Source organism: Manacus candei, unplaced genomic scaffold, assembly GCF_025592945.1.
Source record: "Manacus candei isolate 608988 ecotype Guabito, Panama unplaced genomic scaffold, ASM2559294v1 h1tg000014l, whole genome shotgun sequence".
Classification (NCBI taxonomy): Eukaryota; Metazoa; Chordata; class Aves; order Passeriformes; family Pipridae; genus Manacus; species Manacus candei.
The window spans coordinates 26,080,128-26,103,251 of NW_026138062.1; the positions used below are offsets into that span (position 1 = coordinate 26,080,128).

Below are 23,124 nucleotides of genomic sequence, written 5' to 3' on the forward strand. Positions count from 1 at the left end.
GGCAAGTTAATTATAAGTCAGCAGTGCCCTGGCAGCCAGGAGGGCCAACCGTGTCCTGGGGGCATCAGGCAAAGCATCGCCAGCCGGTCAAGGGAGGTGATTGTCCCACTCTGCTCTGCGGCGGCCTCACCTGCAATATTGTGTGTAGTTTTGGGCACCACAATATCAGAAAGATCTGAAGCCATTAGAGAGAGTCCAAAGGAGGGTGATGAAGGTGGTGAAGGGCCTTGAGGGGAGTCCGTATGAGGACTGACTGAGGTCACTTGCTCTGTTCAACCTGGAGAAGAGGAGCCTGAGGGAAGACCTCATTGCAGTTACAACTTCCTTGTGAGGGGAAGAGAAAGGGCAGGCACTGATCTCTTCTCTGTGGTGACCAGTGACAGGACTTGAGGAAACAGCATGATGCTGTGTCAGGGGACGTTTTAGGTTAGGTATCAGGAAAACGTTTTTCACTCAGAGAGTGGTTGAGCACTGGAGCAGGCACCCCAGGGAAGTGATCACAGCACCAAGACTGTCTGAGTTCAAGACGCATTTGGACAATGCTTTCAGGGTCATGGTGTGATTCTTGGTGTGGTCCTGTGCAGGGCCAGGAATTGGACTTGATGATCCTGATGGATCTCTTACAACTCAGCATATTCTATGATTCTAAGTCTTTCTTAGCTGTCTGTATTGAAGACTTGTTATTACTGTAGAAATATATTGTATGTTAGCCCTGATGTCCTGGTATTGCCAGTTTTTCAGACTCCTTTTTGAAAGACTTGGTGATACTGAGAAAAGATTTGGGAAACTGACTTAAAGGCATACATTTAGTCAATTTCTTAGAACTGATTGTCTTTACTGTTTGTTTCAGCACACTGCTTGGTAATCATGTGTTGAATTTAATTTTTTGTCCAACAAATAAAAACTGATGAAAATATACCACTGGGAGGAAGGGAAAAAAATGGAAAAGCCAAGTGTTGCTCAACTAATCAGTTGCAAAAATAGCCAAAGTACCACAAGGACCTTATTTTGATGATACGACCTATTATTTAAGCACCTAAGCTTGATCTGCTTTTTGCAACCTTTATAATTTTAAAAAATAGCAAATTAATGAAAATTCTTTACATTGTTAGTAGGTTTAATATAATTTCATTTTCACTTCATCTTCTACTAGTTAACTTTCTGCTCTCTGTTCCTGCTGTCTCTCCAATACTGAACCACACTGCATTAGTACAAGTTGTGTTGTTTTAATGGGTTTTGGGTGGTGGTTTGGTTTGGTTTTTTGGTTAGTTGAGGGGGTTTTTTTGGTCTTTTTTAAAAATTTGTTTGGTTGTCTTTTCTTGACTGTAGATTGAATCTGCCTCATATTCTCAGGGTTTGTGCTTACCACCTTAACGAAAAAAGTATAACTAGATGATCAAGACTCCTTGATAATTGATTGTATACTGTCCATTACCCAGTTTACCCAGAGTTCTTGTAAGTTTTCAGTCTCTCTGACACCTTACATGCAGCTCTTTATTCTGGTGACTAGAAGTGTAGAAGATAAAGCTGAGTTTTACATTAGGTAAACCAAAAAGCTAGTGGGGAATTTTTTTCAGTAATCACATACAATACCAATATAAATATATTTAAGAACACTAAAACTGTTTATTTTTTTTCTTAGTGCCTGAAAAATATGTCTTAAGTATGCAATTCATAAATATTTTTAATAATAAAATTACATTTGGATTCCACTGTTCTAGAGTTCTTACAAGTGTCTTGTATGTAACACTACAATACTGTATCCCTCTAGTTCCCTCAATGTAGCAGGGGTCACTTAATGAAAGTATTATAATCCAAATAAAGAAAAAAATCACTGAAAAGCCATTGTAGAAATAAGAACTGTTTGTTTTTTCTTGTAAAATATGTAAAATTATGCTAACAACAGAAAAGCATGGAACGTGAAGGACTTTCCTGAATCACTTAATTTGTTCTGTGGAAAAAAAAATAAAGTCAAGATAATACTTTAAACTCTAAGTCTTAATTTTATTCTCTAATTTGTAGGAGTTTTTTCCTCAATAAATTATGAAAATTTGTAGCCTAAGTGTTCGTTGTGTGACATTTTTCCCTAAAGCCTAGTAAGTCTTTACTCTGTTTTCAGTCCTCTATTTCCTTAGTCTTACGATAGGCCTTTCCCCACCCCATTTACACTGCAATTACCTTCTTGTTTTGTTTTCTTTGTTATTACTGTATGAAGGAAATAAAGATCATAGTGGTCCCTATATATGTTATGTAGTTTCACCTATAAATGTCATGGTCTTATCTGATTACTCTCAAAACAAGCTAGAATTCATATGAACTCTTTGCTTACAGTATTTCTAATTACTCTAAAAATTCTAATTATGAAGTTTGTAGTTTAGATTAGTTTCCTCTTTCTGTATCTTGCACTGTATTTCTACATAAAGATGTAAGAAAGCAAAAATTATTTTTAAGGCATAAGTATTATACATATTCCTAGTTTTTCTGTTATTTGTTCTGTTCAGTGGAGACTGAAAATCCACTTTGCAACTTTCCTCAACTATTCCTCCAGGAATGAATGAGCTGAGGAAAGAAAATAGCAAAGGATCTTGGATTACAGTTAATTCATTCTGGCAGACATTTGAGAGCTCAAATTTGATATCTTTGTGTCTTGCACAGAGCTCTAAGAGCTTCTACATGTGTTGAGTTACCTTAAAACTATAATTCAGGTCTTGCTTATACCTGTCCCCTGTTTCAGGTAAGTGAAGACTCCTGTGAGTTTTCTGAACGTGTTTGAACCTCTCTCCAGCAATGTAAAGAGCAACTGAAAACCGCTAAATGGCAAAGGCTTACAGCTGCCTCTTTAAGCTGGGGAAGACTTTTGCCTATATGTTTTATGGAGGTTTTAAACCTTATTCCAGTGTCTTTATTTTTGACAGGCAAATACCTCCTTGAAGGATTGGGTGTCATTTCTTTATGACTCTTAAGCCTTGAAGGCCTCGGCACCACACTATGGTCTTTTCGTGTTGTGGGTCAAGCAGGAAATCTTTCCCATTGAATAATTAAGTAGGTGCAGTAGATATATGTGTGTTGGTTGGGTCTCTTATCTAGCTTCTGTCCTCACTGACTACACTAAAACCAAAGCTGTTAAAAGAGAATGGTACAGTCTACTTGATCGGTTCTAAGATTCCTGTAGAAAAAATGTCCCTGAATATTACATCAGAGAAGAACTTGATGTCTTTAATTCTTTGACTTCTTTAATGTTAGGAAAATCTCTCGATTAATTTTACAGTTCATAATAATTCAGTGACTCAATTAATTAATGAAGGCTGAGTATTTTGAACTGCTCATCTTCCTGAGTGGTGGTGGATATTTATTGAAATCCATCTAAAACATTATTAGTGTGAACTTAGTTTCCACAAAAGGATATAATTTGGCTTTATGGAAGCAAATAAGATATATGCAATAATTTTGTTGGGATGTGCCTTATTTTTCATCTCATCAGTATGTTGTGATTTCTGTTGCCTCTGTCCTGCCAGGCTGAAAAATTGCTTTTTGGAGTCTATCTTAAACTTTTTTTCCCTTACCAGAGACCTTTTGTACTTACTGGAAATATTGCCTCAAATTCCATCATGTCTTTTGCAGAGCATCATCATACATGCCCTACACACAATTAACCTTCAGGTTCTGTCAGGATAATTCTTTATGTAATTTATTTATTTCCCCAGCCTTCTTTTGAGGGGCATTATTTAGAGACAAACACTGTAGAAACCACTTATCCTGTTAATCTACTAGTAAGTGTTTTTCTTTAGCACCTGTATCCTGTGAGAAACTACATAGTTTTTCAAACTCTAGTGTGTTGTATCCACGTTGGAATATAGACATGTTCACAATTTGACTCTGAAAGTTACTAACCCTTAGCAGAAATGTAATAAGTGACATTGAAAGGTGGTTAAGGAACTGCATTTTGCTTTTTCATAAACTAAAAGCAGGTATATTTCAGTTGAGGAGATAATTTATACTAAGTGGGCATAAAACTGGTTTTCTGTTTTCTGTCTGTATCATTAGGCATTGCAAAATATGTTTGAGTCTTCAATTTGAGCATTTGGTATTCATCAGACTATGAAATTCTATTGCAAATTATCACCAGCTGTACAAGTTGGATTAGGAACACATTCTTCTTGGAGTTTATAGTTATTGAAAATAGTTGGGACAGTTAAAGCAGCACACTTGGAGCATTATACTTGTCCCCTCAGCCCCTTGTTATTAATTGTAATTGCACACAATGATGAGTCATTATTCGGGGCTGCATATGGGCTCCTTAGTTCGTTTATTTTGAGAGATACTGTTTCTCACTAAATACCTTCCCTTAAAGTGACTTGCAGTTTTATTTTGAGATAGCATAGCTTCACCTGGTTTAAGTATTGTTTTTGATCCTGTTCTCATGTGATTAAAAGTTCTTCAGATTCTCATTTTGAGAATTCTGAAGTATTTATGCTTGGATTTCTCTGTATTGCGTGTGTTGGGATTGAATATGTTGAGTAAGTAAAAGAAGTTTGTTGTGTAAAAATGTCTGGACTGTTCTTCTCATTGCTGTTTTCCTGTTTCCTTCACTTTTCAGTGTTCTGAGTTTGTCCACATTTCACTGGTTATTTCAAAGGATTTTAATTAAAGAGGAAATTGGAGGAATTGGTGTAGTATTCCTGACTGGTTGCTTTCTAGGCAAGAGACACGATACTCTTGACTTGGTGTTGCAGAAGAGAACCTGTGACAAATATAATCTGTAGTGGGCTATGTTTTTATGATACCAGATCTTACTCCTCCTTGTGTATACAGTGCATGTTGAATAGATGCATTCTTTAATACACTGAAGTTTCCTTGTACAGGGATGGTTAATATCTGGAATACTTGAGGGGTTTTTTCCTTGTTTGATGACCTGCAAGTGTTATCAGTAATAATATCTGCAAAAGAGAAATCTTCTGTAATGTAAGAACTAAAAGAAGAAGCTGACTCTGAAGGCATGCCTTTTTTTCAGAAAGGTGATTTGTTTTTCCTCATAAGCATTAGAGCATAGGGAATTATTCTTTTGGGGTTTTTTTTTGAGACTGGGAGATTGAGGGAGTTGGTTTGGTTTTTGTGGGTTTTTTTTCTTTGTTTGTTTTGGTTTGGTTTTGGTGTTTTGTGTTGAAGAGCTCTTTGCCAAAGGGAATGCCTTTTTCGCTAATAAGAGTGAGAGCTGGTTAATAAGAAAGCAATAAATGTGATAGCTATATAGAGGGTGGTTTTTCCCATGTTTTATGCATTTATTTTGTATGTCACATGTTGAAGATCAAACATGATAGGATCTTCTAACTTTATAACTTGAGACATGCTGTTATGCAGGAGGATATCAGGGACTATCTCATTGCTCAAAAAGATTGTTTCAGATTCTCCCACACTTATGAAGCCCATTTATTGGTGGTCATTTCTTTTTATCATGGTGTGGGGTTTTTTTAGTGGGGTTTGTTTGTTTATGTGGGGGGTGTGTGTGTTTTGTTTTGTTTTCTGTAGTACCTAATTGGAAATGTTATTTCTGACTTCTTACTGAAAATCTTGAGAGCTTATTTCATATAGGTTCATGATGGTAAAGTATTTTGCTGAAAAGGTTTATATAGTTATGTAATAGTATCCTGTTCCCTTTTTGAATTTGTTTCTGGCGTTCATCTGTTTTCTCATCTGGGCATTTTTGTTCTCTCCCTAGACTGTATTTGCTCATATAGGACTTCCAATGGCATATAGGAGCAAATGAAAGCAGTAGTGTTTAGCTATTGCAGTAATCTTTGTTCCTTTCCTGACAGAGCTCCTGCAGTGGTGTTTTAATGTAGCTCTGCTGATGAGCATTGTTGAGTGCTGGGATGGAAAGTAAAATTTTTTTCAAGCTATTGTGAGGTTTCCCTTCTTGCTTGCAATCCTTCTTGGCCCATTCCAGTCTCGCTTCTTTTGCCTGTGCACATGATCAGCCTCCTTTTGATGTCGGACACACATCAGGTTGTGTCAGCAATCCTCGCTGCTGGGCGTTTCATGGTCCAGCCGTTGGAAATTTCATCGTAAGTCCTAGAGTTTCATCACTGTCTGGGGAGAGAAGTTTAGTCCCCAGTGACAGAGCTGAATCTCCCACAAGTCCAGGCCAGTTAAAGGAGGGAGCTACTCAACAAAGGTTCATCACTCAACCTGGAAATGGACTTCCCCCTATATCAAAGTGGGAAGTACTGTGAATGTGAGTAAATTGGTTCTGGAGAGGGGTTATTATGCCGTGTTTTTACTTTCTTACACATGGAAAATTTTGTGGTGGTTTTTTTTTTTTTTTACTTTGTTCCTAACTTATTACCTCATTCTGTGTAGATATAAAAATTGTTGAAGATTGGATATTACAGATTTAGAATAATAGAATTGTTTGAGTTGGCAAAGACCTTTAAGATCACCCAGTCAAACCATTTACCCAGCACTGCCAAGTCCACTGCTAAACCATATCACTAAGTGCCACATCTACACATCTTTTAAATCCTTTCAGGGATGGTGACTCAACCACTTACCTGGACAGCCTGCTCCAAGGCTTGGCCTCCCTTTCTATGAAGACATTTTCTAAATATCCAATCTAAACCTCCCCTGGAACAACTTGAGGTCATTTCCTCTTGTGCTATTGCTTGTTACTTAGGAGAGAGGACCAACCCCCACATTGCTACAACCTCCTTTCTGGTAGTTGTAGAGTGATAAGGTCTCCCCTCACCCTCCTTTTCTCTGGGCTAAACACCCCCAGCTCCCTCAACTGCTCCTCATAGGACTTGTGCTCCAGACCCTTCACCAGCTTCGTTGCCCTTCTCTAGACATGCTCCAGCACCTCAATGTCTTTCTTGTAGTGAGAGGCCCAAAACTGAACACAGGATTCAAGGTGCAGCCTCACCAGTGCTGAGTAGAGGGAGATGATCAGTGCCGTGCTCCTGCTGGCCACATTATTTCTGATCCAAACCACGATGCCATTGGCTTTCTTGGCTGCCTGGGCACACTGCTGGCTCATGTTCAACCAGCTGTCAACCAGCACCCCCAGGTCCTTTTCTGCCAGGCAGCTTTCCAGCCACTCTTCTCCCAGCCTGTAGTGCTGCATGGGGTTGTTGTGGCCAAAGTGCAGGACACAGCACTTGACCTTGTTGAACCTAATATAATTGGCCCCAGCCCATTGATCCAGACTATCCGTCTGCAGAGCCTTCCTACCCTCCAGCAGATCAACACTGCCTCCCAACCTGGTGTCATCTGCAAAGTGACTGATGGAGCACTCGATCCCCTTGTCCAGGTCACTCATAAATATGTTAAACATAACTGGCCCCAGTACTGAGTCCTGGGGAACACCACCTGTGACCAGCCACCAACTGTTCTATCCTGTAGCAGTATAAAAGGTTCCTAATGCTTTTAAGCATATTTTGCCCATCATCATTTTTTGAATTTATTACAGAACTTGCAGGGTGACATGGTCTCTCGGTTGTTTTTTTTTGTTGGTTTTTTTTAAGTCATGGTTATTAATTATAAGGTGCAATTCGGCCTATTTTATTTCAAAATGTAAAGCATATGGGATATAAATAATGTAGAGGTCCTAACTTTCAAGTTAAGATACTCTCTCTTTTATGGGGCTGAACTGTGTTGTCTCATGGACAGTTTCCCTTAAATTTTTGTGTCTTCACTACCTGTATGCAGTTTTGTTTTAGTTTTTATTTCGGAGTTGGGATATATATCTGTTTAAAATTTTCTCCATATTTACTGAAATACCTTTTGCCGTGTTTAACTTCCTAATATTTTTTTGTGTGTGTGTGCAGTTATTCACAAATAAATTCACATAGGCTTTTTTTTACTGAATATACATCTCCCTGTGTGACTTTGGGTATTCATATGTCAAATCATGCCATGGGTCAGGGTATGCACACATCCTTCTTTTTCACCTAAAATGTCACCAAAGCTCCCTTATTCCCTGTTTAGGTTTTGGTAGTGATTTTGTGCCCTAACAGGAAAGCATTAGATAATTTCTCATAGCATGTCTTTCTTTCTGAAATTTTTGTTGGCAGGATTTTCTGTTTACATGCTAAAAATAAGTCCAGTGATACAGCAAATACTTCCCCCACACCCCCTTCCATGGAAGAGTATAGTTTGGTTCACAAGTGCACTTAGTGCAAAGAAACTGAATTTTTTCCAAGTCTATGCAAATATTCTTTTTTGCTATATATTTAGGATAGTCTGTATTACTATCCTGTTCAAAACATTTCCACTTCCACTTTATGGCTTTCTTCTTGCTGAATTGAGAAAACCCTATGTGTCCGTTGGTTGTGTGTTAATTTTTATAGAATAAGTCACTTTAGTGCATCCACTTTTCTTTTAGAAATTGTTTGAGAATAAACCTTTAAATATTTATAGTTTGATACTGATACTGCTCAGTGAAGAAGGTTTTACTGATAAAATGGATATGGTCTGAATGGTTTAAAAATGTATTTGTAAGGAATTTTTAAAATTCATTACTTTTTCCACAGTTGAAACAATGAAGTACAAAGAAATGTCTGATTCCACATTAACTGTTGTGTTGCTTTTAGTTGGGACAGATTAAGTACAGAATAATTTTCCATGCCCATCCATTTATTTTCCGTTTCTTGATTTTTTTTTTTCCTGAAGAATCTACAGATTTTCTGTCACTTACTATGTAATGGTTATTGCTTCACTTGAAAGTCAGGATGTGTTATGGTTTTAACAGAATAATTAAAAAATTATCTGATTTTGAAGCTCAACTGCTTTATATTTTCAGCAGAGGAAAAATGAGGTAATTCTAATTAATTTTTTTCAGGATTACCAAATAATTTTATTATAAATTTAGTATCTCTAATTACTGTGTAATAAGACATTAATTGATAAATTGCTGGTCCTGAAGAATGCTTTGTAGAATTTTACAAAAACTGGCTAGAAAATGTAAAATTATTTGACTTCTGATGTTTGGTTAGTGAAAGTCAACAGAAAATATTTATTACCATAAATTTACTTCAGATGCTAAATAAAAGACTGCTCGAGGAAGGGTCATCTTGAAATTTGGAAAATGCAAAAGCATCAGTTGTTATGGTACAACCTCATGTGACCTAGTTTTACATACTGTAGTTAGGAACATATTTTCTTGTGGCCCATGTGTGTTCGGTGGAGCAAAAGGCATACCCTCATAAGGATCATTTCCTTTTTCTAATTATAAATAAGGGAAACAATGGGTATGTGTTTTATTGTTTTACTGTTCAGTGTTATTTTTCTAAATGACATTACAGCAAGTTTGTTGTAACAAATTGTCAGTAACTGTTGAAATTGACTGCTCCTCTATTAATGAAGCAATGAACTGAATTTCTGACTTGCATAAAAGGCTTTGTACGGATCTTGAAAATACATTGTAGGGTTTTATTTGTATAGTACAGCAAAATCTAATAGAATTTGAGAAACATAAAGGAGAGAAAGATGTCACTAGTATAGTAGATTAGAAAGTTTTGTAAGTGGGTAGGAATTATCCTGGCTGCACACAGAATGGCAACAAACAATAATTGTGTAGTTGCAGTTCACAATCTTAGATGTTTTTAGTAAATCATACAGTACCATACAGTAAATCAGTTGTTTCCCTTTAAGGACAATTAAATTTGCAGTAAATTTCCTACAAGTTGCTGTAAAACATTTGACATTTCCATCACCAGTCTTACATAGTTTACTGTAATGAAGCTAAACCTAAAAACTTCAGCAAAGCTATTGATGGTTTTGATGTAAAAGTTAAAGCAGAATTACATATGGAGGACTATACATGTAGCATATACGAGTTTATATGCATCTGTATAGTACCTGTACTAATTATCTAATGCTTGTAATGTCCTATATGCAGTGAGGTGCTTATTGGATCATGATTTTCAAGTAGTAGAAGAACTTGTATACCCTATAAATCCTTTACAATTTTTTATCCTGCATATCCTTTACAGACAGAAGATAATGCATTAATAGGGATATGAGTTTATATTAATGATCTGATGTCAGTGAGGGATCAGCTGTGTGCAGGTCTAGTAGTATAATCTTGGTCCTCTCATTCATAATTTAACTCAGAAATTTGAATGCCCACAGGCCCACTCTAATATAGATGTGTACTGTGGAAAAAAATAAAATTGTGAGCATCTGCAGGCTTACGAAGATTACTCTGGAAGATTACTCTGTGAAAGGAACTGGTATTTTAAGTAACAAACCTAACTTGCAAAGAAAATTGATCAAGAACAAATATGTTGAATAATTCTGTAATAGACACCTCAAAAAGCTTCTGTCACAAGGTCAGTACTTGGTTAAGATCCTTGGAAAATCTATTTCAGTCATAATTTCCCTTTTACTTTTACTTGGAATTTTTACACCTCATTTGATAGTAATTTTTGAAATTATGGCCCAAAACCACTCTGAAATTGTGTAACTTTAAACTGTTTTTTTTCCCCCTACAAAATCCTTTCTCATTCTTAATTAGTCTGGAGTATAAAGAATCCAGATAAAGTAAAAGTTTAAGGAAATACTGTAGGCACTTCAGCCAATCATTTTTTTCCTTGCAAATATAGGATACATAATATATTGCATATAAAATAATTACATTTAGCTATTTCTAAGACTTGTGAATTTCTCATTATGGACATAGTATATTTTCTCTTTGTTTTTGTTTTTTGTTACATCTGGAGTATCTTGCAATCTGTTTTCAGTTGATACAAGCGTGGGTAAGTAGAAAATGCAAAACCGAAAAAAGTACTCAAGGAGATAAACACTGGATGATTAGGTGAAAGAAGCAAATTTTAAGAAAGGAATTCAACCAGCAAAAAAGAGATCACTTGTGTGTTAACAGCAGGAGGCTGCTGTTGGCAGCATAGTGGGCAATGCAAAGAGGCATTTGATCTGGATTATGAAATAGAATTTCAAATGGTCATGGAAGTAAAGGTCACTTTGCAAGGAATCCAACACTCTTCATACTGAATCCAGCAAGTTCCCCATGCACTGAGTGTTTGGGTGAAGTTAAAACTACAGCTTAAACTGGAGCAGTGGTTTGACACTAGTGAAATGGAAAATGTCTTCTGCTTTCTTTACCTTGCTGCCTCTTTGTCCCACAGTCTCTGGCCCCACTCTGCTTCTTCATGCCTCCTTGCACAGGCCTGAGTGCTCATCTCTTAATAGCCCACAGAGAGCTATAATTGAAAAGCCTTACTAGAAGGGCCCAGTGAATGGAGCAGAATTTTCCATTTGTAAGCAGTAATAGACAGAGGTAACTAGTTTGTAAGTGGCAAAGTGCAGGAGGTGCTCAGCTGTGGCTTGCAACTGCATCCTAAATATATGTGAGCACAGCATTCAGCAAAGCTTTTCTGTCAATGCATAACTTCTGTCTGGCTCTTTAATGTAATCCAGCTATTCGTTGTTCTCAGAAGTTATACAGTAAGTATTCACTGCAAGGTCTGTGTTTAAAAAGAAGAGTTTCTAAACAGTTCTTTTGAATGCACTGAAAGACGTCTTGCAGTTGAAATGAAATGAGAAAGCTTTTAATGAAGTATACATTTACTCTGCTCTAATATTGTTAATTTTAGGAGTAAATTGGTTGTTAAAGTATTTTAGATGCTGGATTTAGAACTATATTCTGCAGCTATGAAATCCATCGAATTTTTTATGTGAAAGCAAGCTGGTAGTCACTTGGCTGGACTGAAGTTACTTGTGGGATTCACTAAACTCAACTGATCAAGTATGATGGTGGTGGTACAAGCTCTTCAGAATATATGGGTCCAAAATAAAAGCACTAGGTATGCATGTATTCCAATTTCACCCTTGTTTAGTTCTTGCCTGTCTTATGAGATGGAACAAAAACATCAAAAGTAACTGCAGATTTTTATGGCAGAATATTGAGTGGAAGCTGAAATTCCCAATGGCTTATGCTTCCCTGTTCACCCTCTTTTTTTAAATACCTAAAGAATGCTGACACGCTCCACCCTCTCATGTCAGTCTAACCCTGTTACTGCAGAAATTTATTTTTGAATTTCATTGTTTGCATTGGGAACCTTTCCTTGCTTTTGCCAATGGATCTGCCATATTTTGCTATCTTTTACAGTTATGATTAGTGCTGTCATTTGATCTCAGGGTTCATAGTCCTAGGTGGGCATTGTCTAAGTACTAGCATACTGAGTCCTGGATCCTAGAGTATTAGGTAATGAATAATAAGCTGAAGCATGGAGATTATAAAATATATAAGTTGGAGCAGTGTACTAATATAAAACCTCTACTGGTAATAGAAGGAGAATGAAAATGCTCTGAGATTTGTGGCCACCTTTGCTTTATAAAATTAATCTAGATTTTATATGGATAAGAATAATTTAGAATGAGTCACAGGCAACTGATACATTGAAAGCAAGCAGTAAGAAAGACTGGAAAAGTAGAGTTGGTAGCAAGATGTGTGACCGAATGCGGTTAGAATGGAAGAAATGTAGATAGGTGAAGGTTTTGGTTGAAGAACAGAAAAAACAAGGAAGTGAACATAAGAGATACTAAGTGCAAAAAGTGGATGGTGTTCCAGAAGAGGGATGACAGTTTTTAGTGTGGGGTGGAGAGATTTTTAAGTAAAGTGAGATAAAAATCCTTAAAATGGAATTAAGGGTTTCTTTAAGGAAATAAGGAATTTCCTTAAAATAGAAATAAGGATGAATAGGCTGAGCCTGTTTTGCATGGAGAAGAGAAGACTGAGAGTGGAATCTCAATAATATATATAAGTATCTGAAGGGAGGGTGCCAAGAGGATGGAACCAGACGACTCTTGGTGGTGCCCAGCAGTATGACAAGATGCAATGGGCAGAAACTACTGCACAGGAAGTTCCACCTGAATATGAAGGACTACCTTACTATGCAGATGACCATGCACTAGAACAGGTTTCCCAGAGAGGCTGTAGAGTCTCCCTCACTGGAGATATTCAAGAACTGTCTGAACACAATCCTGTGCTATCCTGCTCTAGGATGACCCTGCTTGAGCAGGAGGTTGGACCAGGTGATCCACTGTGGTCCCTTCGAATCTTACCTGTTCTTTGATTCTGTGGAAATGAAATGGCAATAGAGGGTGAAATATCAGCAGTGGTGGATTGAGGGTCGGTGATTAAGAAATGGTGACAGAAAAGAAATTCAATTACTTGTAAAGCAAGAAATGTTTAATAAAGATATGACTTGGCAAATTGTTATTTTGGAGAATGTTAGATTCATTTAGGATCAAGTGTGAATAGGTAAGAACCAAGAAGCAAATGACAATGTGTCATCTGACGTGAAGATGGCAGACTTCAACAAGGCAATCTGTAACTGGGTGTGGAGCCACTGAGTATGGAGTTGAAAGGTGTTCCGTTACTCATTTGTTATTATAATTTCCTGCATTTACCACTGCCATTTTATTCAGAACCTTAAGAAAGTGAATGTAATTTCACATTTCGCTCTTGCCTATTGCAGTAAAAATACTTGATTTGGAATGCATGCATCTGAAGCTTTTCATTCTATGTGTGAAGACAACTACACTAAAATAGAAATGTGTTAGAAAATTCTCATTTTAATTTGATTTTACTGAGCTCAAAGGATCCACAACATTAAATTTGAGATTTGATGAAGATTTGCTGCTCTAGAAATTTACTCTGATATGCTAATCCTCAGAAAGAGTTTGGCTATTACAGGTGAGGTGCAATACACTTCACTATTCAATTTCTGTGCTTTCTGAGCAAAGACTACCAAGTGTCCAAATAAAAGATTCATGTTTGATTTGCTACAGTCTCTTGAAAACACCAATATACATTGCTAAATTTTCAGTCATGTATATATGCCATTTAGTTTTCAAGAAATCCAGATACTGAGCACAAGAAAGTTCAGTTTTTTCTTGAAGAATGAGTGCTCTTATGTTCGACTGAAGCTTTGACATAGAATTTTAAGAAGGCTTGCAATTGCATCTTTCTTTTGGCAATAGAAACTATTTTCAGCAATTCAGGTTTCTTAGAGTATGCTGAAAGAGCTAAAGGTGTTTAGACCACTTCAATCATGTAGCTTACCTTTTAACATTTTGATCCTAGTGCGGCTTGCATTGCCAGTTAGAGGAGATTACCTGATATACTAAGTTGAGTGTTTGTACTAGGGCTAGTAATATTGCAAACTATGTGCACCTTTGTGTTAGACATCTACTTCTCTATTGATTTTTTTTTTTTGATAGTATCTCTGAACTTCTTTATATGAGGGAATTGATAGTGCTACAAGTGATAAAAGTACACTGAGAAAACTAAGTCTTATGGCAGAATTGTGCTTTTCAGCTTTTGGCTACAGTGAAAGTAAAAGATATAAATCATTTATACTGTATTCAGTTGTGTTGAAAATCTGTTTTCTTCTACAGAAAGACTCTGTAGTAAGGCTTAATCTTGAAATATAGCTCTGACCACAGATATGCCCTGTAAATAGGAGACCTTACCATGAGGAATGTGGTTGTCTGTAACTGTTATTTCAAAAATACATGTTTATTGATGTTGAAGCTAATTCAGAAAGAGGGGTTTCTTGAGTAAGATCTGACTTTTTGCAACAGAAAGAAACTTAGGCTGTAGGATTTTCCTTTCTGTCGCTTAGAGTGAAATATTTTGCTACTCTGACTTGCTTATTCTGTTATGTACATGCTGCACTCTCAGACAGTTGCTGGGTGTTGGAATTGTTGATGAATATTTAATGAATCATTCAGTGCTCTTGCTTTGTGCTGCTCTATGTTCCTATGATGTGAATGAAAGGGATTAAGAGTTACATACTCAGTACTTTTTCCCAAAAGCAAATTTCTTCCAGCATGTTCCCACTAGACTTGGTGTCTGCTACAGTGTAGTGTTAAGATATTAAAGAAATGAAAATATAACTGTTTTTCTGAGGCACTGTTTGACAATCATACTCATTTTCAGGAACTTTTTTTTTTCAGCCTGTATTTTTTTTCTTCTGTTTCTCTATGTTATAAACTCTTATGCTCTTAAAATTTTTCTCTGTCTTAAATGTGCACCACCTTCAAATATTCCACCAGATGGATATTTTTCCACTCAATATTTCTTGACCAAAGTAAATATGTAGTTATTTTATTCTTCTTTTGTAAGTCATTCTCCAGTATCTTGATTATTTTTGCGTTTTGGTTGGTTGTTTCCCCTCCCCCCCCGAATTCTGTGTAATTTGTCAATATCTTTCTGGTGTGGAGATACCTAGGAGTGAATGCAATATTGCAAATATGTAATTACCGCTCCTGTCATTATTCAGGGGGTATATTTATTATTGCAACATATAGAAAATTCATCTCTACATTGTTCACTACACTTGTAGGCTTTTTTCATTATTACTGCATCATAGATTTTCATCTGCTATTTCAGATCTATGTTTCTAGCATGCATGTTGCCAGATGCTGTTCCTTGTATTTCCATTTCCTAATTCTTATTATTTCATTCCACACACATTTGTGAACTCCTGAAAGCTTTCTCTTGCTCTGGCAGGTTATCAGGGTTGCTTTGCTTCTTGAGTTTGTTGCCTGGATGACTCTTGGAAAATAATTTTTCTTTAATATGTATGATTTCCCCCCCCCCACCTATATTTAATAACTTCTGCTGCTTCCCTGGGGGATTGAGTTTTGAGATTCTCCAGCTTGTTTTTGTTAGCTTTCCTAGGTTTGAAAAACCAACTCCCATATCTTACTTATTTCATTGAGTGGTCCTGAGCACAGAAGCAGCAGTTGCTATGTGTGCATGGATTCATCCATACACGTATATATGAGTGGATGTGTGTATGCGTATAACGACTCACGTATAATGCATTTCCCAACTCTTCTATTTAAAACAATGCTATTTACCTACAGGAGGACGAAGAAGAAACATATGAGCAAACTCTAGAATTCCGCAGAGGAGGTGATGGTCAGCCAAGACGGTCCACACGACCTACTCAACAATTTTATCAACCCCCCAGAGCTAGAAACTGATGAATAAGGAAAAAAAGGTAAGTATAAGATATTGGCATTTTATGTATTTGTTTAGATTTCAAGAAAAGCAGGTCTGGATTGTTCTCTGCTTTTTTTTTAGGGATATTGGTATATTTATTATAGAAGTAGGATATCTGTTTCTCTGGATTTTGTGGTTTAGAAAGAGACTTAATATACCTGTGGGAAGAGGGAAGGCAATAAAAGCATTTCAGTAAATAGCTTTTTGGTTTTGCTTTATGTCAAGACTCATGTCAGCTCAGCAAGTTTTTACCTGATACTTTTTCACCTGAGAGCAACAGCAAGATTCTCTCATTCACATACACTGGACCAGCTGCTTCTCTGAAATAAGTAGCTGCAGTCCTTGCTCAACTCAGGACTGTCTATCTCTGTTCAAGATCCCATATTCTACTTTTTATGAGCCATTCATGGGAATAAATGTCCTTTCTGTTGTTTTACTTGCATGAGAAGGAGAATTTGCAACACTAAAATATAAAATCTGTGAGTTCACCATTGAATGGGGAGGTACAAGGCCAAAGAATTTTTACAATACTCTGAATCTTAAGGATATACTTGCATCTATACTTTATTAATTACCAGAAATTAAGGAATTGTATATTATCCTCAGAAAATACACCTGATACATACATTCAGAAATTTGAAAAGGCCAGCCAGATAAAACAGTTACAGTAATTTTACTAAACAAATCAAGTAAACTATACTGCTTTCATTTTACTTGTTGATTTTCTAAATCCTTAATTTACAAAGGATTGCATCTTGAATAAAGAAAGCTTTGGTAAGCCACATCTTGCTTGATGTACATCTACAGGGTTTCTTTGTCTTGAATCTGAATTTATTTTTTTTTTACTTACTAGCCAATTTATTTTTACTTTTGTTCTTTTCCTTACTCCAGTCCTCCACATTCTGTTGGCTTAACAGGTGTTGCTTATCTCTGCACCTTTTGATATTTCTGATATGCCATAACATGATTCTACTTTTTGGATTATATGCTCAAATGCTTTTTTCATTTGGGGCAGTATTGGCAATGTAAGAGCATACTTTATTTCTGGCTCTTGCCAAGGTGAAAATTATTCTATTTTTGCCTGTATGATTTGATTTTCTATTTTAAGTAAGTGTATCATCAATATCAATAAACATGTCAGAGACAGTGTAAGGTAAAACTTACACAGGTATTCTTCCCAAGAATGACAAGGCAGTGGAAGGATTAAAAAAAGGGTTTATTTCAGATACAAGGACCACTTCTTAACGATGCTGCATGCACTGGGCCCCCAGGGGGAAAAGGCAATGCCCCACCTTCTCCAAGGCTTTTTGTATCTTGTCTCTCTGCTCTCCCACCCTCTCTGGCCCGGTATTGTACATATCTGCAAACGTGTTCTCTCTCTGCATAGCAGGGAAAGAGAGAGCTTGCTCACAGCTTCTCCCTGCAGCTTTCTCTGAAATGCAGAAGGAAGGAAAACAAAAAACATCTAACCCATTTGAGAAGGCATTTTACAGTCTTCCTAAGTGAAATGGAGTTCGAGCTTTTTGTCACAGATTCTTCTGAAATTGTACCTATCCCTACAGATAGTTGGGATAGGCACAACTATCCCAACTCCTTGCACAGTTGGCTCCAAGGAGTGTCAGTGTGATCAGTTGAATGAGACGTGTCAAGTGTACACAGCAGTCAAAACCAGGGAATTTTTTTGTGTCTTTAGGTAATATTTTTGGTATTTCTCTAATTTTACAGTATAAATCTGGAAAACTGTACTGGCTTTGGTCAGCTATGAGGGACCAGGGAGAGTGATAGTGACTCCTGTATCTCAAGAAAAGTGAATGAATTGTTGGCAAGTAAGGAACAACCTTTCTAAGGTACAGGGAGTTGTTCCTTGCAGGTGTTTTAAAGATTCTAATTGGATCCTGATCTAAATGGATAGCAGATGTGGTATCAAAACCTACCTACTACAGAAAATAAGCCATTACAGCCTTTCCCTTCTACTGAGCTTCACCAAAAACAAGGGATTGATGTAATCAGTTTTTCCCTGCTTTTAAATGTGGGCAGAAAAATCAAACACAGTCCTTTTCTAAGTTGCTTTCAGCTTACTTGGACTTGTACAACACCAATGTAGCTCTAATGTCTTGACATGTAGAAGTTCAGGAATGTTGAATGTCAGTTCCTAGAAGTGGGTTTCTGCATGGGTTTTGCCTCCTTTTTATTCCTTAGAACCTTTGAGAGCATGGCATACTGTTCTTATTTCAAGTTTTTGATAACCTGTTAAATGAAGACCAGATTTATCAGGGAAGTTTTAAGGGATCCAGTAAGATGTAATTTTACCACAATTTTCCTCTGAAGGATGTTTACCTCTTCAACAGATCATTGATTAATGACACCTTTACTTACTGAAAGTAAAGGTGTCTATTATATAAAGTAACTTAATGTCTTTTTTGTGAAGAGAGATGTAGAACCCTTGATGATTATTATTTTATATTATAAATTGGTAAATTCTGTAGAATTTTAATGTTGTAGTTCATAACATTTAAAATTCCAACATGTCTTGTTCTCAAAGGCACCTTAGACAGTACTAAAACTGAAGTTTGCTGGCCATATTTGTATTGAGTATGATAGAGATGTATCAAAGATGAAGCATAAAGTCCATACAGTAGATGCATGCCCTTATACCCCAAATCTTTTAGATCTACCTGTATAATCTTACCTGACTTGACAGGGAGGATTTATTAGCAGTGGTGGAGCAGTGAAGCTGTTCTTCCTCCTGGATTAGTGTTCAGCACACTCATTCGGGTGTTGAATTTGCACATGCAAGTCTGGAGTTAGTATTACCAAATAATCAGTTTAAAAATCAGCATGTACAGTGTAATGGGATTTTAAGTGTGAGGAGGTTTAAGTTTTTAAAAATCTGAGATGTTTTTTAAAAGTGGAGTTTGTATCCAGGGGGCTATTCTGTCTGGGGAAGAGAAGTCTCCAGAGGGACCTTAGTGTGGCATTTCGGTACTTAAAAGGGCATTATAAAAAAGTTGGAGACAGACTTTGTAGTAGGGCCTTTTGTGATATTGGTGGTGGTTTTAAACTAAAAGGGGGTAAATTCAAACTAGATTCAAGGCAGAAAATTGTTTTGATGAGAGTGGCGAAACACCGGAACAGGTTGCCCAGAGAGTTGGTGGATGCTCCATCTCTGGAAACTTTCAGGGTCAGGCTGGAAGGCACTCTGAGCAACCTGGTATAGCTAAAGATGTCCATGGTCATTACAGGGAGGTTTGACTAGACGACTTTTAGAGGTCCCATCCAACACAAACTATTCTGATTCTAGCCTTCTGAAGAGGTTTTTGCCACAGTGTTAAAAACCTTGGGTATTAAGAACAATTGCTGCAGACTTGCAGGAGGTCTTGACCTGGTGATTTTTATGAGGACAGAGGAATAGAGTAGACATGTTAAGGTGAAATAACAGAAGTATGGGGTAGTCAGTACCTCACTGTGGTTGCAGTTGACCTATAAATTATCCTTTATTAATATCCAGCAGTGTGAGGTGGAGAACTCAGAATTTTATCAGAAGGAATTTTATGTGGGTATGATTCAAATACTAGCTTTAACAGGTCTGTAAAATAAGATATTCCTCCTAGAGAGTCAAGATATAAGAATTAGAATCTAAAAATAATAAAAATACATCCTGATGTTATACTTTCTGTATAGAATGTCATGATAGTCTGAAGAAGAAGAGGAACAAGTAATCAGAAATGAGTGTTTTGAAGGATTGTAGCTTTTGGAGGAGCTTGAAAGAACCTGTGAGTGTGGACCTGTGAGTGCTTGGTCATTATATGTTTCTTGGGTCTTCCTTTGCTCTCTGATAGAATTAATTTTAACTTTGTCACACTTGCTATAAAATCTGTCTTAAAGTCCTTAACAATGGAGAAACTGTGTTTTTGTGAGAGAAGTCATTACCAGAAAGTATTCTTTGTACTAGACCAATCATATTTATTGCACTGAAGCGTAGCCTTCTGATTGATTCTTCTAAAGACTTCTAAAGACTTCTGCCTGTAATTACTGAAAAGCATATATCCAGTCTTTTGGAAGAAGAAAATGAAGTAACAATAAAGCGCATGTTGCACAAAGAGCCCAGGAGTGGAGGGTGGTGATGGTTTCTTGAGTGCTATTATTTTTTTTATCCTTATCTAAAGTATTTTATTTTTTTTTCATTTAGAAACTTTCTTGGAGTCAGCGGAAATTCACTGGCAGTTCCAACTTGCTGAAGACTTCTAGAGGAAATTCTGGCTTTTTCCAGACAGCAGGATGGAACAAAGAAAGCTCATGTGAGCAGAAGGAATTTGGACCTGACACCACAAGAGACTTTTTTAAAGTTCTTAGATAAATGAAGCTGAATACTTTTTACATATGACAGAGGCAAATTGTCATTGCTACCATCAATAAAACCACAGTGCACTATTCTATTCTTTGCCTTGTATTCTTTTTACTGAGCCTCCACTGTTAGTTAACATAATAATGTATCATGATTTTTATTAATTTTGAACTGATTTTGATTCTAATATTGCTTCTAGTAAAGTAAAATTAAAACTTATATTTTCTCAAAAGATGACAGGATTGGGCATTTTATTTAGATTTTTGGCTAACATTAGCAAACATGTTAAAAAAGTTTCAGCTAATTATTGTACAGTAAAATTCTGAATAGGTTTTGACTGGGTTTTCTGTGGGTTTTTTTTTCCAAAGTTGCTGAAGGCCAAATTACATATTTGCCTACTATGTTTTTCATGATCTGTGACCAGAAGATCAAAGGGGAGAAAAGAAAAACATCAGTTTCAATAGTCTTTTTCTAAATAATTTTAGGTAAACATTTTATTTTTAGGAATATTTATATTACAGAAATAGAAATATTTCTAAAAGGTACAGAAGTCATTTAAACAAAAAATGCCTAAAGATGCACGACCATTTTAAGCATAACTATGTGTATACATGCACACACTTGTGAACTGTTGAATAGTAAGTACTTTCTTGCAGCTTTAAACTCTGCTTTTATTGCTTCATATTACTAGAATTTTTTCTATTGTCATTGGTGCTTGGAAGAATCTTATGTCAAACTACTTTTCATTATAGGCTGTATCTTCAGATCTTATGTGATTATGACAAATAGCTGAAATTTCACTATTTCTTTATCTGAGAAGCACTCAAAATCTATGTAACATGCAAATCCCTTCTAAGCTTTATTCTGATCACTTGAAATAGCACGTGTTTTGAGGTAGTTTTGTAAGGATAGAATTATACCTGAGAGATGTATTGATGGTATAAGTTGTACAATTAATTCTACTGAATTTTTCTCTAAGTGCTCATACAAAACTCTGTTTGAATAGAACCTTGTGTATTTGGATGATAAGACCTTTTATATTGAGGATGTATTTGAATGTATCTGCAGTACAGAATGTGGATTACTGTCTGAATGCAGTCACATCTTAACCAATCACATAAATATTTGCAGAATAGTAAGGAACCAAATGTTTTGCTGCCTTAATGGATCCTAAGCAGCTTCTTGATAATTATGATGCAACTCACTAATAATTCTAAAGAATTTTGGAAGTTAAAACATGAGCTGTACAACATTAAAGTTCTTCACTTTTAACTGACACACAACAAATTTTATGAAGTTTGTTAGATTTAAGTTAGAAACCACTTTCCAAATATGAATCATCCTGATCGGTTCTGCTAAATTGTACCAGCAAATAAATAAACTATAGATCTAATACATTGGATGTTGGATGTTTACTTCCAGTATTATTGCTAAGACCACTGACAGCAGCTATTCAGCTTCATAAAAAAATGCAACCATAGCATTGTTTTAAAAAGCAGTTTTGATTTTTCTTTGTAAATAGGATGTGCATTAAAGAAGTCCTACAATCAGTGTACCAAAGCAATTTCTGAAATTAAAATAATTTTTATGTTCTTTTGGGCTTTCATTCCTGCTGTGAACTAATTCATAAAATTCTGAAAACTATAGTCTGATTTAGTGAACTATAAAAAATAATGCCTACTTACGAAATTTTAAGACTATACAAATGCGAAGCAGCATTTCTCTGTAGCAACTGTAGCATTCTGAGATTACCACATGGATGTACAGCTGTAGGAAAATGACATGTCCTTGAGAATGTTGTTTTTCTTTGTAAAATAGTAAAGACCATGTCCTGGTCTTTTCACCGGTGCTGTGGAACTGGAAAGCCAGAGTAAGCAAACAGCTCCAGAGTCTTCTTGAAAAGTCACGTACTCTTCCTGTGTTTTATGATTATTTATGGTTTTGGTTTTGGCTGAAATAATGTCTTCTGGAAGCTCTGCTTGTTTAGGATCTGAAGAACTGATGTTTGAGTAGTTAAAAACTATTTTCAGTCTGTTCTGAAAAGCAAGAATTCATACATTCATGCTCATTGATTCCTGTATCTGGAAACATGATGATAAAATAGGTAGGTATATAAATTATTTTCTTGATTTGCATAGTCCATCAAAACCAAAAATACAATAATTTGCCAGTCATAATGTAGTAAAGTTTGCATGCACAAGAACACGATTAATTTATTTAGCTTTTGTGTACCTATCATGTCTAGATAGGTCTTCAAAACTGATGTGAAAGTTAACTTCTAATTTGTTAAAAGTAACAGCAAAAACAAGCTCCTAAACTTTGTGTGGCCACATCTGTGTAATTTAACAGTAAAGACTGATAAGGAGCACTGGATCCTGGTTATGCACACTGTTTAGTTACTAACTTGATTTGTGACTCTGTTGTGGAGTTTTCTTCACCAGCTATTTCTAAGACAAACCTGTCACAGAGGAACAGGTCCCTTTGCAAGCTTGACATGAGGCAACCTGTGCTTTTTGACCTGTGAGCCAATAGGTCCCTGGTCCATGGCCTTCCTTCACTAGGATTATAGATATAGCTTTTGAAAATTTCTATTGAATTTAGGAATGCAATTCTAATGAGATGTTTTCCTTGCCATGAGCTTGTGTATAACACTTTTACTGAATGAAAAAGAATGGAATTTCTGGTTTAAATTATTATAAAAGTTGTATGCCAAGTTGCTGATACTATCATTGAGCATGGAGGGTTTTTT

At 36.2% G+C, this 23,124-nt stretch overlaps 1 protein-coding gene across 2 annotated transcripts in view; it reads left to right on the plus strand.

Moving 5' to 3' along the window:
• The window catches only part of TDRD3 (tudor domain containing 3), a 96,649-nt gene extending 76,183 nt beyond the window's left edge, over window positions 1-20,466 (plus strand). For both annotated transcript variants that reach the window (XM_051778877.1, XM_051778878.1), the window contains 2 exons: window positions 15,892-16,028; window positions 20,220-20,466. In XM_051778877.1, the coding sequence (XP_051634837.1) occupies window positions 15,892-16,011 (120 nt within the window). In that variant the 3' untranslated portion in view covers window positions 16,012-16,028; window positions 20,220-20,466. The remainder of the gene's footprint in view (window positions 1-15,891; window positions 16,029-20,219) is intronic.
• The last annotated feature ends 2,658 nt before the right edge of the window (window positions 20,467-23,124 follow it).